The sequence below is a fragment of the Haemorhous mexicanus genome, chromosome 8, assembly GCF_027477595.1.
Source record: "Haemorhous mexicanus isolate bHaeMex1 chromosome 8, bHaeMex1.pri, whole genome shotgun sequence".
In the NCBI taxonomy this organism is placed as follows: Eukaryota; Metazoa; Chordata; class Aves; order Passeriformes; family Fringillidae; genus Haemorhous; species Haemorhous mexicanus.
The window spans coordinates 18,573,307-18,592,840 of NC_082348.1; the positions used below are offsets into that span (position 1 = coordinate 18,573,307).

Below are 19,534 nucleotides of genomic sequence, written 5' to 3' on the forward strand. Positions count from 1 at the left end.
TTGAATTTTCTCTAATATTTTTATGGTATGGTTAGTGGCAAATGTATCACAAGGCATTTCTTCCAATAACTGCATTGCCAAGCATGAATAACAAGCATAAAACACATACATATTACCCATTTTAATTACAATGAGCTTTTTACATCAGCCTGCTTACCAGATTCCTTCCTTTCTTTTTTCACTACGTGCATGCATTTTTTCCTGTTATTCAGTTTATGTATTTGCAATGATGACATATTTTTTCTCTTCTGTATTTGTATTGTGCTATAAAACCTTCAAGCAATCTAAGACTATGTCAAGAAAGTTCAAGTGTCTACAGTTATAACACACCTTCCATTCTATTTGTGATAACATCAGCTAGACTCATGGCCCTTTCCCTTAAATCAGGATCATCCAGCAACTCCATTGGTATTTGATACGAACTTGGACGTCTGTTTTTTATTTCTATTTCTGTGGTAGTGCTCTATTAAAAAAAAACAAAAGAAAAAAAGGTGTGTAAATTAAATTCAACTTCAGAAATATCGTGATTTTTTTTCTTAATTACTATTTTCATTATATACTTCCTAATACAATTAATACTTTTAAAACATTAAGAAAAACATTTGGATACTTAGCTCCCATACTTCTGCTGCATTATACTCAAATAACATTACTCCACTTCAGACACCAATAAATTTTGGAGGGGGCTACAGCCAAGCAAACAAAGCAAGACTTGCAGAACTCGTATAAAAACAATTCCCAGTTCCATATTTTCTCTACTAATAATTCTATTATAAACTAGGTCATTCACAAAATAATTCTAACAAGTGATTAATGCTAGGAAGATTCTGCAGCAACTATTCCATAAAATAAAGTTTTAAAGATCAGTTTTGATCTCTATACCCATTAAAAATTATTTAAATTATATTTTCTAAATTGAATCATTATCTAATCTGATTTATTTTATGAATTTCAACTGAAGAAACAGCATAGGTCTGACTTAATCGATCCCAAAAAAAATACTTGTTTTAAAAAATGAAAGCTGTGTTATAACTATTGTATTGAGCACATCTCAGTTATGAAGAATTTTTGAATGCATAAGGATGGGTAGACTTTTTTTCAGTCCATTAAATAAATGCATGAAAATAAATGTATAATAAACTGCAAGAAGATTATAACTGCAAGGCATCTGGCTGGTAACTGCAAGGAAGCTGGTTCATGTACTTTCAGGTGCTATGACCCATAAAGAAATTTTTGTTTCAGTAAAATAACATTTTTAGGAAAAAACATGCAGATGTGTCTGCTCCATTTCCAAAGCAGACTGAAAAGGTAAACGAAAAACCGAGCAGAATTAAAACGTTTTGTTGGTTTGGGGTTTTTGCCTTTTTTTTTTAAATTATACCCTGATCACAGGCAGTAAGCAACTCAGATAGTCTTTGAAACCCAGGAGGAAAAAATGTTTTCAGGAGTTTTAAAATGTCAACATAATCTTTCAGACTATGCTGTATTTGCACAATACCAAATGTATAAACAAATGCATATTACTGACAGAGAATCAGAAAATACACTTAAAAGGAGGCTAAAACCATAAAGAAAAAAAGAATTTAAATAATCTAATAATGTACAGGAAGCCTAGAGCTGGACATCCTATTTTGCACTCTAAAACAGATTTAGCAATGGAACATTTCTAATCATTCATTCAGCAGATGTACTCCTATTTTTTCTTTGTAAGTATGTAAAACTTACTACTTTGTCCTCGTTCATGCTTCAGCCACTCACTTTTGACTGAAACACTTCAAACCCATCTCATTAGAGTAAGATTGCAAAAGCATTCACAACTTCCCATCCACTTTCAAAGCAATAATTTTTGAAACATTGCCCATGCAATAAAGAAAGGCCATGAAACCTGGAGTAATTTTAAACTTTCTTACATTGCCATCAGTAGCTGGTTTATCTATTATCACCTCTGGCAGAAGTTGTCCAGCAGGAGACAACACACCTGGTGGTCCATCCATCAAGGAAACCACTCCATTGCAATCCACAGTGCTGTGCATCTTCCCATTCCCTGGGAAGACTGTCAGCCTTCTGGATGGCCAGCTGGCCTGGCTGATGTTGCTGCTGCGCCGTTCCGCGTGCCTGCGCGGCAGAAACAGAGAACTTTTTCTGCTCAAGCTATCCTCAAATGGGCTGTGCTCATCGTCAGCAAAGTCGTTCTCTGATCCTCTCTCTCTTCCATCAGCTCTAAAACTGAAAAGATTTGTTCTGCTACTAGGCCTGGGAGAAAACAGGGAGCTGTGAACGTTCAGCAAGGACTGCAAAGGAAACATAAAAAAATGACCGTCTGAAGATTGTAAGTATACAAAATTCATGTCTATGTACAAGAAAAACAACAATAATTTATATTCCCCAGGAATTTGTCAGTGTTATCTTTATTACACTGCCTCGGGCTGATCTCAAAGATGCATTATAGATGAAAGTCAACTGAATGGGTAAATTTACACTGTACCTAAAACAATGACTGGAGAGAAAAAAAATAACATGTATAAGGCCATAGCTGTTTCATGCTCTGCTTTAAAGAGAAAAAACAAGATTTACATAAACTCCAATGTTCTACAAAGATCATGCATTACATTAAAAGATATCAATACCCTTAATCTTCTAAATTCATACATTATACCTAAATTTTCCTTTTATGAATTAAGAAGGCATTTCAATCTCAGATTAACTAGGGAAATCCTGTACACGTTAAGGTCCTAAATAATAAAAAGAGAGACAACAAAACACTTTTTTAAAGTACACTTGAGAAAATAATACCAACTGTAAGTTGGTATTTAAGAGAATGCTACATTATTTTTCCTTTGTTGCCTTACATTGCAAAGTTGCAGTGAAGTTTGCTTTATTTGACAGTAATCTCACAAATTCCAAAAATTACAATTGCATTACTCACAGTACCTGGTGGGGTGATGTAAATGGCTTCCCATAAGTTAGTCTGTTCCCATCTAAAGAAAAACGGAAACCTTTCCTTTTGATACTGCCATCTGATTCAGATTTTGGAAGCTTTTCATCCTTCATGTCATCCTCTTCTCCAGAGAGCTCTCTCTGCCTTCTTTTCTTCCTTCTATTTCTCCTTTCTTTGGCACTTTTTGAATTAATCTTGGATGTATCTGAAGAACTATCTGAGGGTGCAGCATTCCCACTTTCACAGCTGTACTCAGTCATCTCTGCTGCAGCTGCTGCTATTGCCTGCCACAGTGATTATTTAGAAGATGCTTTATAAATCACACCATTTTTAAAGTAATATAATCTTGTTCCTAAGATTTGTATCAGATTACTTCTAGTAAACAGCATAGTTGGATTTGTGCAAAGCTACAAATGGAATTCTGTACTATGAATGGAATTCAAATGGAGTTCTACTTAGCATCAGTGTCATGGAGTCAGCCACATCACCTACAGCCACAAAGTTCATTAGAAAATATTTGAAAATCATTACATTTATTAATTAGAGTGAATGCAACAGCAAACGAAAGAGCTTAACAGTCACACTTCAGTCTGCATTAATTTAGTAAAGTAATCCTAATTTTTATTGTAAGTAGCTTCCTTAAGCTGCTTCCAGTCTTTGATTTGCTAGTAGCAGCACAAGCAGCAAAAATTAATCAGAAATTTATAGATGAAAATATTTTACACTCTAATCAAGGGGTGAAAAGTATTGAAATTATTTCTAAGATGAGAATTTGGAAAATCATCATGACAGTTTACTAGCTCACCCAAGATAATAGAGATTCATTTAAAATTACTATTCTGATTTGGATGCTGCTCATTGCTCTCAGTTCAGAAATTCTTTAACACTTTAAATATCATATATTTTAAAAACAATAAAGAGGCATAGAAAAAGCAGTCTACAGTATTTGCAAGGTATGTTAAAGAATGGATTTGTTTAGTATGTACATTTATTTATTGGTTTTAACAAATAGCATGCAAAGAAACATGCTAAGGCCCAGATTCTTGATAGAAAATACCTGAGCTTCTTCTTGCTGCTTCCGCAGTTGTTCAAGTTTCAGTTTAAAGTCTGCCTCCCTCTGCTCTGCTTCAACAATAGTTGCTTGATTTTGTTCTTCATAGGCCATGGCAACCACAGCCAAAATCAAGTTAATCAAATAGAAGGAACCCAGAAAAATCACCACAACAAAAAATATCATATATGATTTGCCAACAGCTCGTAGTGTCTACAGAAGGAGATGAGAAATCAACCAGCTGGTGAAGAAACGTATCAGTTCTGCAGTTCACAAGCATTAATGACTTTGAAAAGTGCAAAACTTAGTTGGTTTTCCTTCTGTAGTAAAACCAAACAAGTTTTCTGAATTACAAAGTAATCAAAATAACGGGAGCATTCCTGTATGTGAAAGCCATGCCTAAGGATCATGCTGCTTTGTGACAAACCTCTTTCAATGTCTAATAATCTTGGGAAGCATGTGCAACCAGAGTTCTTAATGTAAGTCACATATCACAGGTTGGAGGCTTTGAATGCTTGCCATGTATTAGCATGCTTTCCCTTTGAAACAATCAAATGATCTAAAAATGGCACATCTGACTTGATAATTAGAAGATTGTATTTATCATACTTAACACATTTGCACACACCATATAATGAAAAGCTACTGTATGAAAGTTAATTTGTATCAAGTCATGCATTCTAATTTATAAAAAATAGAACTAAAGGTACTGAAATTAAGCTTCAGGTTTTGCTGCCCTGAAGTCTTTTTACAATTTAAACTCAATATGGACATTTTTGAAAATATCATGAAGCATAAAATGAAACATACACTGTAAAAATTAAATTACTGACCAAAAAACCCCTCATGTGCCTCTTCAGAAATCATAAGAGATTCTGTATCATGTCCATGTCTGTTTAGTTTTGCAACTGAATTTGCTTGCTTTGATAAATGTTAATAGCTAACAATAGCAATGGTATGTAATACAAATACAAATGATTGATTTGGGGCCAGTAATACACTAACCACATTTTTTAAAATATACTCACCAACTGATAAAGATTTTCCCAATAGTCCTGTGTCATCAGTCGAAACAGGGACAAGAAAGCCCAGCTGAATGTGTCAAAGCTAGTATATCCATAGTTGGGGTTTTTACCAGCTTTCACACAGATAAACTCTTCTGGGCATTTACTAGAAGAGGGGAAAGAAAAAGAGGCAAAACAATCCATACATAAATTTCATATAACACTATTTTTAAAAAATTATTGTTTCTTGAGCTTCTTATGAAGCTTCATCTGTGGAGGGTGCTGCTATTTATGGCTTAAAACAATTCAAAGATTAGTGAGGAAATTAAAAGTCTGTTCTTTAAAGAATAATCCAGAGAGAGCAAACAGGTGATGACAATATTTCCTTCTATCGCCTTTCACTATTTTAAACAAAATAAAGTTTATTATCAACAGTTTGATATTACCTCTGCAAATATCTCTTCAATGAAAATAATATATGCACTTAACATAGATATTTCAATAGGTGGATACTTCTATGCAGGAAAAAGACAGCCAGCACACATATTTTATGCTGAACTTTGTCTGTCAGGGAGGGTGGCATACCAGATCTCTTGGGTTCTTCACATCTGTAAGCCTAATTAACAAATTCTACCAATTTGCCAAGAGCAAATCACCAGCATACTTCTATCTCATGAAATTTTTCACACTGGTTTTGAGAGTAGGTGATGCAATCTTGATATCAAATGTAAGCGCACTGTTTCAATCAGGACAGAAGAGGCTTTTGTCCCCAAAACCTCTACAGAAAAACACTATGAAGATTTCTTTTCATGTATGTGTGCCTGTTTGATGTGCATTTATACATGTGCACAAAATTATCTCATAGTTACATATAAAAGTTAAATGTTTACAAAAATAGTTTGGGTATTTGTGTTTTAAAGCTATTACCAACCAAAACCACAGGATGGACTGATAATTCATAAGCATATGGTATTATATGATTTGGTTATTATATGATTGCTATTTTAGAGTTGAGAAATGGCAGGAAACCCATGGAAAACAATATTCTTAAGTCCTTGATAACACAACATCTACCAGCTAAGAGGAATTTCCTAATTACATATGAGCTTTAAAAGAAATTTCCAGCAAAGTATTTTGTCATTTAACATTTTTATTCATTCAAGTGTCTAGGAACCATGACCATATTATTATTAACTGTGACATTAGAAAACTAAATTATCTTTTTAAAGTTCAGATTGATTTTTTTAACATGTTTGAACAGATAGTATTTCATTTTCAGTGTACCTTACCCTGCATCTGAGCTATTGCCACAAAGCAGAAAATCCTTTGCTCCTTCTGGGCGATAGAAATGTCCTAAAGAAAAAAAAAAAAATGAAGTGACATGTTTACAAATGAAAAGAGTTTTTCTGGGTTTTTTGCAAGGATGAATCAATGTTCAAGTCATCAGGTTTTGAATGTTCATAATCTCCCATTAATGTTTCCCAACACTGGGTTCAAATGCTGGCAGAATCCTATAACTGCTTGGGTTGGAAGTGACCTCAAAGATCTGTTTCCAACACCCTGCCATGGGCAGGAATGTCACTTAATAGATTGAGGCCCCATGCAACCTGGCCTTGAACTCTTCCAGGGATGGGGCATCCACAGCTTCTCTGGGCAACAAAATAAAAATACATGGCAAAAATAAAATCCTAGGACAATGACCAGAACATAAATTGAATATTCTTTTCTTGAGTCACTTCACACTGAATACCCTTTCAGGCTAGTTAAGAGATATAAAATACAAAACTTAAAGTTCCTCTTATTCAGTAAGTAGACTGCAATCAGACAAAGCCTGTGTCCTTTAAAATGGAACATTTATAATGGCTTTCTGGCAGTTTTGCAGTCAGAACAACATTAACTAGCACATCCTGGGAAAATATGAAGGCAGCATTTAAAAAGAAGGCAGGTGCTCCAATTACAATGTTCTAACAGCAGCTGTACTATAAACAACAGAATTTTTCTTTAAATTATAAGGTGGTAGCCTTCAGAAAAATATAAATACAGATTGTTATTAATGATTAACAATTTTGCCGTCCTTAAAATAAAAGAAACAAACCAGAAGAATACAGTTAGAAAGGTGATAATGAATTAGGGAAGAAGTTTATAGAAGGTAGACCCCATTCAGCGGGACCTAGGCAAACTGGAGAAACAGGCTGACAGGAGACACAAAATTCAGCAAAGACAAATGCAGCTGTGTATCTGGGAGGGAAGAACCTCCTGCAGTGATACAGGCTGGGAAGTGACTGGCTGACAATGGCTCTGCAGAAAATGCACTGGGAATTCTGCTGGACAGAGAGCCAGGAGAGGCTGTCAGCTGGGTGCCCTGACACCCAAGAAGGGCAACAGCCTCCAGGGCTGCAGGAACAGAAGGCCAGCTCACAGAGCAAGGGAAGTGCCTGCCCCCCTCAGCTCTGCACTCATCAGACCATACCCAAAGTACTGTGTCCAGGCTTGGCAGCTCAGTGCAAGCAGACTGGGATGCAATATACACAAATTCCTATTCTTTGCCATCCAGTTTAAGTGGTTTTTTTTATCTTTAGTCTGCAGTACAAAACAGTTATCTTGTGATTGTGTGCTGGTTTACAAACAAATAGAATTGTAGCAAATTCCAACAGTATTTCTTACTTTCGTCATTAATGTACGCTGCCCAGTCAAATTCTGTGCCATTAAAGAATGGAACTACATGCGTTTCAAAGGATGTTGAATTTTTTGATGGCCAGAACAGGCATTTATTCTTCAAGTTGCCCATGAACAGCTGCAGTCCTATCAGTGCAAATACGCTCAGGCAAAACACAGTCAGGATCATCACATCTGAGAGCTTCTTCACAGACTGAATTAAGGCTCCAACAATAGTCTTCAGGCCTGCAAACAGAGGCCGACTTTTATTGTAATATTAAATATTTAACTAAGCTAAAATGCAATCTAAACATCTCCAACACACTACTAAATACCATGCACAGCTTAAAAAAAAACAGTCTTAAAGCATTTTCCAAAGGAAAAGCTACCAGTAAGCTTCATCAATCCTAAAAAATAATTTGAAAATATGAATGGGAATGAATGACATACAACCCAAAGCACCTGCTCTTCAAATCAAGAGCTTTCAATTCATGCTCTCTATACATGTACACCACATCTAAAGAAAATAGTTTATTTTCTTTTTGATGCCTCTTGCCCCAAACCTTTGCCAGTATTCTATTACAATACACAACATTTGGTTCTGGAACACCAAACAAAAAGAGACCACAATTTTACTTCAGTAGTAATTTTAATGTCTGCATTCTAATGCATCATCTTCTGTTGGAGGTGGGGTTTGGTGAAGATAGGCATCATAAACTAATAACTACATCATGCAATCCCCATGCTACTCATTATTATCTTATTCCTCTGTCAGAAACTCAACTTTTACAAAACTCTAAAATTTTCAATCCCAAATGTCTTTCATCAATATGTACATGTAACATTCACATTAAAAAAAATTAATTTTGATCCTTAATGTGGGAGAGAAAATTTGACATTATTGAATGGAGAAATATACAGGCTATGCATATGAGCTCTTCATGCAATTGCCTATTAAACTCTGAGGCTGACTGTTTTACAGAATTAGAAAAGGAAATGAAATTGAAATTAAGACAAAAACCTGGATGTTTCTCTTAAAAACATGAGTTCAGCTTCTGTGCAGTTTCAGTCAGCCTCAGTGTTTAACCTCGCTCTCACCTGGAATGACTGATATTGTTTTCAAAACTCGGAGAACTCTGAATGTTCTCAACGCTGAGACATTGCCCAGGTCCACAAACTCTGTCACATATCTGTAGTGAGGGATTCCACACACAAACACAATGACAGCACACACAAAATTAAACAGAGGTGATGTAGAGAGTCTACTATTTTACACAGTTACTTCTTACCTGGAATTACAGAAATAGTTTTCAAAGCTCTCAATACTCTGAAAGTTCGAAGAGCTGAAAGATTGCCTAGGTTTACAAATTCTGTTATATACCTGTAGGATTAAATCACAGTTATTCAGAATTGAGGCAGAGCTTATACTACTTACCTGAACCTGAAATCCAGAAATCCTGGGGTTTTTGTTTTTTGGGGTTTTTTTTGAAGGAATAAGTTAAAGACTTGCATTCATATTTTCCTGTTAAAATTAAGTTTTCCCGAAGAAATTCACCCTTAAGATTTACCATTAACTGCAATTTTAAAATGAAACCTACAGACCTGCTTTTTTTTTTAAATCCTAATTTAAATTCATTGTTAGTGGTATCTTCTGTACTGTGGAATAGTCCACTAATTCTGCTATGTGCAACATTAGAGTAAAATATTCTAGTGGAAAAACCTGAAGCACAATTTGGCTACAGTTAATTTAATATGAACTAATATAAGCCAAACAAACCATTTCAGGTTAAAAAATCTTGGTTATTTTACTTAAGAAAATATTGTGTACTTACGCAAAGGAAATGACAACAAAATCAAGCCAGTTCCAGGGGTCACGAAGGCATGTAAAATCATTTATACAGAAACCTCTTGCAAAGACTTTTACTAGAAACTCAAAAGTATAGATTCCAGTGAAAGTGTACCTATGAGAAAACATGCAAGCAAAAGTTAAAGATTATGTTGTTCAGTGATACATCATGAGCATAAAAATAACTCAAACCCAGTAATTAGTACATGCACTGAAAGGCAGTTATAAACTCACATAAAGTATGACTGGTTTTCCACCATTATTTTTGAGACTATAGGATTATACTTTTCCATTTTGTCTGAAAAATATTTTTGCTGTTTCTAGCACACAAGATTTTTTTATATCAGCACTAATAATGATAACCATGAATGACATGAAAAAAAAAGTTTGTTCATATAACATTTGAGCATGGTTGCCACATCAGAAATAAAGTCCATGGGTAAGTAACACCTAGTACTTACTGAAGGTACTTGACAGTTGACCACATAGACTTAAGAAAGATAAACAATAATCCTCAGCAGAGGTATTTTCTTTAAAAAGTGGCTGTGTCCCATAATTAGATTTTGCTGCACAAAATGAAGGTGTTTCAGAGGGGCTATAGAAAGCATCTTCCACACTGAAAACCAGTAGTTTTGGGTGGAATGAACAATTTCTTTTTTTTCTTTTTTTAATGACAAAGAACAGCTCAGGAAGAGAATGCATGAAAACACTGCTTGTACAAACATTCTGAGGAAATGTATTTAGCAGCATTTTGTTCAGAGAAAAAGGTTAACCGTGTCACAGCTTCCTTCCTTCGCAGAGCTTGCAGGACTGTGCTGATTTGGGATGATCAAACTCCAAGCAGGAAAAAGGAGAATACTGGTATTACACAAGTAAGTAAAACTGCATGGTCTAGCTCTTAATTTGTTTTTCATTTTTAAAGCATTTTAAAAACTATTAGCCTATTTAAGTATACTTACTCTACATCCTTCGCCCATTCTGGAAGATTCCTCCATGTCATAAATACACAATTTGCCAAAATAGTGAGCATAATGACCTTGTTGAACAATGTTGACTGTAGTTAAGGAACATACCTCTTTTAAAAGCCCAATTTGCATCACACAAAATACGAGGAATTGACCAGGACATAGAATATTGACAACATATATGACACAAATCAGTTTACTATCACTAGCAATGTCATAAATCATGCAAAGATATATCATAAGATTGATGGTTATACACCTATCACAGAATCATTTAGGTTGGAAAACACTGCTGAGGTCACCAAACCCAACTTTTGATTCTTCACTTGTCAACTACACCATGGCTCTATGTGCCACATCCAGTCATTTCCTGAACACCTCCAGGAATATGGAATCTGCCACTTCCCTGGGAAGTCCATTCCAACGCTTGACAACCTTTTTTGTGAAGAAATTTCTCCTGGTGTCCAACCTGAACTTCCCTTGGTGCAGCTTGAGGCTGCTTCTTCTTGTCCTGTCTCTGGTTACCTGGGAGAAGAGCCTGCCCCCCACCTGGCTACACCCTCATTCCAGGGAGTTACAGAAAGCAGCAAGGTCCCTCTGAACCTCCTCTTCTGCAGGCTAAACACCCCCAGCTCCCTCAGCTGCTCCTCACAGGACTCACACCCTTCACTGTCCCTCTCTGGACCTGATGCAGCACACCTCAATGTCCTTTCTGAACTGAGGTGCCCAGGACTGGACACAGCACCCAAGGTGTGACCTCACCAGTGCCAAGTACAGGAGGACAGCCATTGTCCCAGCCTTGCTGGCCACACTATTCCTGATACTGGCCAGGATTGCCCTGGCCTTCTTGGCCACCTGGGCATACACTGCTGTGTGCTGTGGCTGCTGCACCTGGGCACACACTGAGGTGTGCTCAGCCACTGTCTACCAGCACCCCAAGCCCTTTCCCCTGGGCCACTTTCCAGCCACTCTGCCCCCAGCCTGTAGCACTGCAGGAGGCTGTTGTGGCCCATTTGTAGGACCCAGCACTTGGTCATGTTGAACCTAAGGCTCTTGGTCTGGCCCATCCACCCAGCCTGTCCAGGTCCCTCTGCAGGGCTTTCCTGCCCTCCAGCAGATGGACACTCCCACACAACTTGGTGATATCCACAAACTTACCAAGGGTACACTAGCTCCCTTCATCCAGATCATCCATAAGGATTTTAGACAGGGCTGGGTTCAATACTGCACCTTAGGGAACTCGACTAATGACTTCTCTTCTTCTGAACTTCTTCAGCAGGTTAAGTGACTAATCTTAGCTCAGACTGATTTTGAAAGAATAATTTTTTTTGGCAGGAACACATTCAAACACTAAATCAAAATTCCTAGTGTTAACATAAGTAATATTATTCAGTTACAATTTTTAACAAACCACTTGAAAAGGATATGAATGAACCAAAATCTTAATAGCTAGTCTTCTAGTGATATTGAAAGGAGATAAAAGGTACAAGGCAGGTGTGGCACTGAACCTGTGGATTGTCTTCGCTTTATCCAGTACTATAAATGTCTTTAAAAAATAGACAAAAAGGGCATGAGGGTAGCTGGGTTAGGAAATTAAGGATACATTTTAGCAACCTTGCCATAGCACAGGCTGCTTACACACATCTAAATAGCCAAATTTATTTTCAGTAGAATTGCAGAAGGAAATAACAGATTCTAAATTTTCCTATGAGCAAAGAAAATGCTACATCACGCATTCTTTGTCTCTGTGCTCTTCAAATCTGCATTTCAGATTTCCTAATTAGATAGTTACATTAAAACTATACTTAAAAATGTGACTTTTTACATTTAAATTTAATGAAGCTCTTTCACTTGCATTTCAGAACAAAGTTGGCAACACAAAACAAAGCAACTAAGTAACCACTTTTGGGACCTCACAAGGAAATATTTAACCATTTCAGCATGTTAAAACTGCTTTTGGGGTGAGACATCCTTGGCTTTTAAAATCCTTGGCTTTACTGCTTTATTGCTTGTGCAGCTGTCACTAGTACCATCAATGTAACCATTTCCGATTTTAAATAGGAGACACAATGAAAACTTCATCTAATGAAATCTTAATTCAATCTACATTTAATTACTATTCTCCCAAAATCTATTATCTGGAAATAAGCAGGTTACAACAATAAATATTTCTGTTTTCCAATAACATTTTACTATAAAAGAAATAGGTCATTTGTCAATAGTGTTTGTGAAGTTAAGAGAACAAAAACTGAAATAAATAAAAAAATCTGCATGATAACTAGTCTTCAACATTTTATGCTAGAAAAAAACCTGCATTAATTAGGTTACTTATTACTGATATAATACAGCCCTTTGGTTAAATTCCTATCTTCCAAGACACTATTTTGTTGATTATTCAGTACTTAATTTCAAAACCCTGTTCTATGGTTTTAATTCAACAAGCCTTTTATTGATTACACAATAAAATAGCCACTTGCTGCTTATTTTGTACTGCCTTTTTAGTTTTGTTTTCCTTCTTGACATCATTTCACTTCACATGCATATATAAAAATAACTTTCCTTCATCTGTACTTGCCAAAGTGAACACCTTGCTTTTTTTCTTGGTTTTTTATTATTATCTAGAAATGAAACTGAATCAGTAAATATCAATTTAGATTTTGTCTTCTTTGCCTATAACATAGACGCAATACTGAAACACAAAGATTGGTTTAGTCTTTACACTTTTTTTTTTTAATTTTGTAAACAAATATTTTTCTGATATTTTCAGGCATGTTTGACAGTGATTGTTCTGTCACATGACTGAGTGAGCATTTTGTCTAAAGATGCCTGTAATGAACTAGATCTCAGGTATCATGTTTCTTACAAAAACCCAGAGAGCAACCAGAGAGATGAAAAGTTTTCAAATGGCTCAGCATTAAATCAGATCTGAAGAGATTACAGGACATTTAATACAAAATCCATTAACTAAAATACCATAACATGAGACATTAAAAGAAAAGTGCCTTTTTTTCCCCTTTTTTTTTTTAAGGCAACTTTAGCAAGAGTTACAGTTGTCTTTATAGAGAAATCAAAACAACTAACATGATAGCACCTACTGCATAATACTCTCAACCAGTGCTTCTGACCAACTCCCCAGCACAGCATTTATCAAGTTATAGTAAAACAGTGCTCTAATTAGTGCTCTAATTACATTCTTAATACAAAACACTTACTTTTTTATTGATATAATATGGGTCCAGGTCCTCCAGGGGTTCAGACACCATTCCTGGAGGAATATCACCATAAATAAATGGCAGTGTCTTTCCTGCCTCTAAGTCATTATTTGGCTCTGGGTGATCTGCTTCAAAGCCAGCATCATCTGCAGGCTCATCTTGGTGAGATGGAAATTTTTCATCAGCAATACGTTTTTCAATGGCTGCAAGAGATTCTTCAGTGAAATAGAAGAAGCTGTCAGGTCCTGGTGGTACCAGCATGGCCCGCGCCATCTTTTCATTCTGCAAATTCTAAATGCTTCTAGGCTCTTGTGTAAGAAGATCCTAGGAGGACATGTAGGAAAAAGAAAGAAGAAAAAGAAGGTCACATCACCAACAAAATCCCCAAATATAAGCTTTTGGCACAGTCAGAATCTGCCTCTATTCTCTTTATAAAGCCTTCTTTATAAAGATGTATTTCAATTAACAGTCAGATATTTAATACAAAATTAGCTACTCATGGCAAAGAGATAGAAGTTAAGAAGAAAAAAATCATAAAAGAAAAAAGAGATCCAATTCTCTTAGAGTTTGTAAACCCAGGTTAATACCTCACAAGAAAAAAAGAAAAAACATTCTGACTTTCCCTAGCCTAAGAGAGTTACCTTATTGTGAAGTCACCTTATTGTGAAAAGGTAAAAAATGTCTCAGCACAGCTAAGTATTGCAGTCAATGGTCACAACCTCTACCATAGAGATCTATACATTTTTGGCACACCACCTTAAAAAAACCTTGTATTTATATTACAAAAGTAGAAAGAAAAAACATGCTATTTTTATTACTCTCAATTTCTTACAGCAATATTGCTCCATCTGGTGGCTTATATTATGACTGCCAAACTGATTTTATATTCTACTATTAGGTACTACACAAACACATTGCATATATAAAGCCATATTCACAGGCAGAAAGCAACTGGCCTGAAGTTCAGTCTTTCCCTTTTAGGCTTTCTGATTCATACCTACCTGATTTTCAGTTGTAACTTTGATGGTGCTATCTCTGTAATTAAGAAAGTTATGATGGATGAAGTGTTTTAGATTTATACAAAAAGCACAGCACAATCAAAATTACAGATCTCTCTTTGAGACCAATGATACTTTCAAAATACTTAAAGATAATCAATTAATTAAATTCATTAAGTGATCCTTTCTTTCTAGGTTATATTTTCCACGGTGAGTGGACAGTTAGAGTGTACAGTACACCTAAGGGTATTCTGTGTCTTCAGAATAAACCAATACTTTTGAACAGGCACAAGATGGAATCCAGTCCCACCTGCTGACAGTCATTAAGTGTTGTAGCCTTTGTCAACATGACATTGTGGTGAGCTGACCTTGGCTGGCTGCTCTCCCACTCACGTTCCACAACAGGAACTGCACAGGGGAGAATGAAGGGAAAGAGCCCAGGTGTTAAAATAAAATCAAGCAGATCATTTACAAACTACTGTCATGGGCAAAACAGACTCATTTGGGAAAAATAACTTACTGCCAATTAAAACAGAATTAGAAGGTAAAAAACATAAATCCTAGAAGAATTTTCCCTCTGCCTCTTTGTTCCAGGCTCAACTTCACTGTTTCACACTCAACTCCTACATCTCCTCCCCCAACAAGAGGCATGGGGAAGGTGGGGAATGGAGCTGGTATCAGATCATTGCAGTTCTTCTTTGCCACTCTTCCCTCCTGTTTTTCCCTTGCTCCAGCATGTGTCCCTCACACAGGCTGTGAAGCTTCAGGCTAAGGTTGCTCCAGGGTGGCCTTTGCAGTGCCTCTCCCTCAAGGAACATTCACTTTCTCCAGGGTGGAGTCCCCCAGAGCTGCAGGCTGGGTATCTGCTCTGGCACTCTCCTCTGTGGACTGCAGGGAAACACCTGCTTCAGCATGGCCTGTCCCACAGGCTTCCAGGGAACTCCTGCTCCAGCACCTGCAGCCCTCCTTCCACTCCGGGAGCCAGAGCTGTTTCTCACTCTCTCCCTGAGGGCTCCTCGCACTGACCTTGCCCAGGGGTGTTTCCCTGAGGCGCTGCCATCCTGCCTGAGCTGGGCACAGGGCAGCCCTGGGCTCTGCACAGAGAGCCTGCCTGGCAGCCCCCAGCCCTGAAACACCCTGACCACTGCTCAGAGCCACACCGGCCTCGCTGGCAACAGGAAAACACTGCAAGCAGATTTAGGAGATGGCAAACGCTGTAAGCTCCTGCCTGCCACCACAAAAGGCACAGAGTGAGACAGCTCTCCTGACCCCAGTGTGTGCAGGGAGGATGCACTGGCAAGGAAAAATACTGATGGCAGACTTTTCATGAAGTGCAACAGCTCCAAAGTCAAATAGCCCATGACACAGCAAATCTCAGAGAGCTCCCTCTTCTATGTCAACTTTTAGGTCAACTTAATGCTGGTTGAGGAAACTTTCTACCAGTTTTACAGCAGGAACAACATTGCCATGGACAGACAGATAACCCATCATGCAAGCCATCTCTTCTTCAAAATTAGTCAGCTGATGTTATGGACAGGCTTCAAATCCCTGCTTTTTCAGCTGAGCCACAACAGGTTCCAAGTCTTTGGCACATAGCACAAGAGACACAAAAAGAGGGGGGGCTCTTTACACTGACTACTAAAGAGGTGAGAAATTTCCTAATAAATAATTATAGAAATCAGACATTTTTCATGTCACCTGCTAAGCACTTTAAGAAAACACACAGTTTTTTTCTCTGGAAAAGAAATCCTGAGAATGCCAAGTCTTTCCTTATTTATTTAAAAATGCCTCATCTCATCTGTTCCATCTTAAAGCAATTCACCATTTTCAAATGCAGGATTTGATTGTTGTTTAGTCTTTTGGGGCAAATCGTTCTCAAATCTTTAGAACCAGTGAACCTGAAGATCTGATCAGTCTACTTGGACTGAGAACCAGCTGTGTCTCAAGAGGTACTTGTCCTTCAGAAGCTGAATGACACACGTGGCTCTAAATACCCAGGAAACATTCACCAGCAAAAAGAGAGAGAGATCTGTCTTCCAAAGAAGAACACCAGGATCTCTTTCCTTCAGCTTCATTTTCACCTAAGAGCTAAGGTAACACAAATATTACTTGGTACCTTTAGGTCATTTATTTAGCCTACAACTCTGGGTTTAGGGTTTTTTTATAAAATGGAAGGGTAGGTATTATCTGCTTCTTCATTTGTAAGCTGAAAATTCAGAGAAAACATTTCCTTAGTGCAAGCAGCTGAGTCTACTTTTTTTTTTTTAAAGTCAAGGAAAGTTCCTACTCATAGGGGCTTTTTCCTACAACAAGGTGGTAGCAGTATTAACTTAAGTAGTATGTTTTCCTAAAATAAAAGTCTGTAATATTTAGGAATGACTTTTTATATACCAGTACTACATGTATTGTAACAGATTCTGAGGACAGCACCTGTAATAGAATTTGTATTTCATGAATGATGCAAACAGTTAATGCCATTGTGAGCAGTCCACACATACTCAGTTATTATCTAAAATGGTTAGATGGTTGCACAAAGTCTTTTAGAGTCTGAAGAGACAAAAAAAGCAAGATCTACAGCTATTAGACCATCTTCTATCTTATAACCAGATAGAACAGGAGCTGTACATATGGTGCTGCCCTGTCACAGGAATGTTGCTCTTTCCAGGCTAAATAAAATACAAGCTTTTCAGCACAGCTACACACCACTGACCAGTCTACCGTGCCTATAAACAAGTAGGAGTACACTTGGGACTCTAAGAAATACTTAGGCAACTTTGTGTTGACAAGCATGTCAACTACAAAAGCCAACAAAACAAAAAATAAAAATAAAAACAAGGAGCTACTGGATGAGAATGCAAATATATACCATAACATTCAGCGAGTCTTTTTGAGGATGTTCTCATTACTTGATAAAAACTCAGCAAAACTTTAAAAACAGTTTTCTAGTCAACATTAGGCATACAGACTTGGAAAGTGATGAATGTGATGCCCACAGAAACTACTCAAATCCAACATGTACTTGAAAATGTCACTCTTATGTCTGTCTATGCATTTGGTCTAAATTTACTCTTCAAAGGCTTATAATGCGTAAAACTAAAAGTTCATGAGTGCTCATTTTAGCAAATACCACTGCAGCCTTATGGCAGTCTTTGTGAGTTATTGCAGTTGTTATCAGAATGAAAGCCTCTCTTTCTGCCTGCATGTTCCTGTTCCCCTGGTTTATTCAGCAAGGCTGAAGTGGGACCCGTAGGGCTGAGATGAACTCCAGCATTTCTCTCCAGAGACACCACGGCCAATGTCTGCAGCACAATTCTCAGTGTAAACACAAAGTAAAACAAAGTTATTTTCCACTACATGACAATCTCTTCTGTGAATGCCTTATTCTAGCAGCCTAATCACAGCCCATGCTTGGAAAAACCCCCACACCTATTAAATACTTTTTGAGTTCGAGTGCAGTGACTGCTTCCTTTTCATGACTTTTTAAAAGTCCTGCAAATATAAATGTTGTAACTGTGTAAGAAAGTGATGCTGCTTATACTGCTATGTAAAATCAATATGTGTGATGAAAATCACTTTACCCAATAAAGACATTGAATTATAAAAAGAAAAAAAGATAAAGCAAGATGGATTGGTTTAATTACTTATATGTGTCTCTTGCCTGCAATTTTGACAGCATTTGTATTCCAAACTAAGATAAGAATCAAACCAGAAAACCTTATTTAATGTGAATCCTGAAGAAACTGTCACCCTTCCATCCAAAAAATCCCACAAAAGTCCTTCTGAAAGCCCAACACTAAAAAAACCAACATCAGTAAAAACAAAAGCCAACACATAAATCCCCATTTTCTCAGCTTACTGTAATAAATAGGTTTCTAATCTTTCATGGCTATGTTGTGCATGTAAACCTGATTGGAGACTCTGTCCATCAAGCAGGACAGAAAATTCAAATGACAAATGAAAGATTACAGAAAACTGCTACAAACCACAGACTCTGTAGTAGCTCAGTACTAAGAGGAAATTCCTGGGGCAGGAATGAGCCAGTTAGCAACCTGATACTAATGTTAACATAAATATATTCTTATGGAGTATAGCTGAGTGAGTAAGAATAATTTTTAAATGATATTTTAGAAAATATTCTTAATATGTATACAAAGAAAAACATCAGGGTCATTTATATTAATTTTGAGATTTTAAGCTTGAGTCCACTGGGCTATGAAAAAAAGCATGAATATACAGTTTTTATTGTTTCCATATATATATATCAATAAATAAAAAATACATGTATTTGTTTCTATATTACTTTTAATATTTGCAAAAATAATGGTCAAGCTTAAAACCAAACCAGTCAGCAACAAACCCTCAATACTTACAAAATGTGTGTTCCCTAATGCAGTGCTTTCATCTAAACATTTTTCAAATATAGAAATAACACATCTGCTCTTCCTACTATATATTCTACAACATAATGACCAATTTTTTACAGTATTGTTTCCAATGTTCTCTCTGCTATGGTACATTTCATAGTGTTATTTGAGTAACTTGAACAAAGCTTTCAGTGTACTAAAGAAGCCATACTACTGAAATTACTAAGCCTCAAAAACCATCTTAGCCACACATGTATGAAATTTCATTAAAAATGAGGCAGTCAGGTAAAGATGTTCAGTGAATTTCACTTAGGCAAGTGATCAAATCTGACGAGTCATAGGCAAATTTACAGATTTTATTTTTTTTGCTATGCTCTTTTTTGTGCATTTCTGTATGCAAAAAATAAGGGTTGTTTCCACAGACATTTAATTCTACTACATAAATTAAGACTTACTCTATTAACTAATATATTGTCATTGAGCAGTGATGCAGCCTTCAAT

General features: G+C 36.6%; 1 protein-coding gene across 4 annotated transcripts in view; it reads right to left on the reverse strand.

Moving 5' to 3' along the window:
• The window catches only part of LOC132330540 (sodium channel protein type 2 subunit alpha-like), a 61,469-nt gene that overhangs the window by 29,416 nt on the left and 12,519 nt on the right, over window positions 1-19,534 (reverse strand). Inside the window, exons 2-13 of one of the 4 annotated variants that reach the window (XM_059853031.1) lie at window positions 13,672-13,995; window positions 11,887-12,005; window positions 10,454-10,543; window positions 9,481-9,609; window positions 8,938-9,029; window positions 7,658-7,894; window positions 6,283-6,346; window positions 5,018-5,159; window positions 3,996-4,202; window positions 2,932-3,222; window positions 1,911-2,291; window positions 331-463 (exon numbers count right to left, since the gene is read on the reverse strand). In XM_059853031.1, coding sequence (XP_059709014.1) covers window positions 331-463; window positions 1,911-2,291; window positions 2,932-3,222; window positions 3,996-4,202; window positions 5,018-5,159; window positions 6,283-6,346; window positions 7,658-7,894; window positions 8,938-9,029; window positions 9,481-9,609; window positions 10,454-10,543; window positions 11,887-12,005; window positions 13,672-13,944 — 2,158 coding nt within the window. In that variant the 5' untranslated portion in view covers window positions 13,945-13,995. Of the gene's footprint in view, window positions 1-330; window positions 464-1,910; window positions 2,292-2,931; window positions 3,223-3,995; window positions 4,203-5,017; window positions 5,160-6,282; window positions 6,347-7,657; window positions 7,895-8,937; window positions 9,030-9,480; window positions 9,610-10,453; window positions 10,572-11,886; window positions 12,006-13,671; window positions 13,996-19,534 lie in introns of those variants that run through there. The other 3 variants (XM_059853028.1, XM_059853029.1, XM_059853030.1) reach the window with 3 other exon arrangements.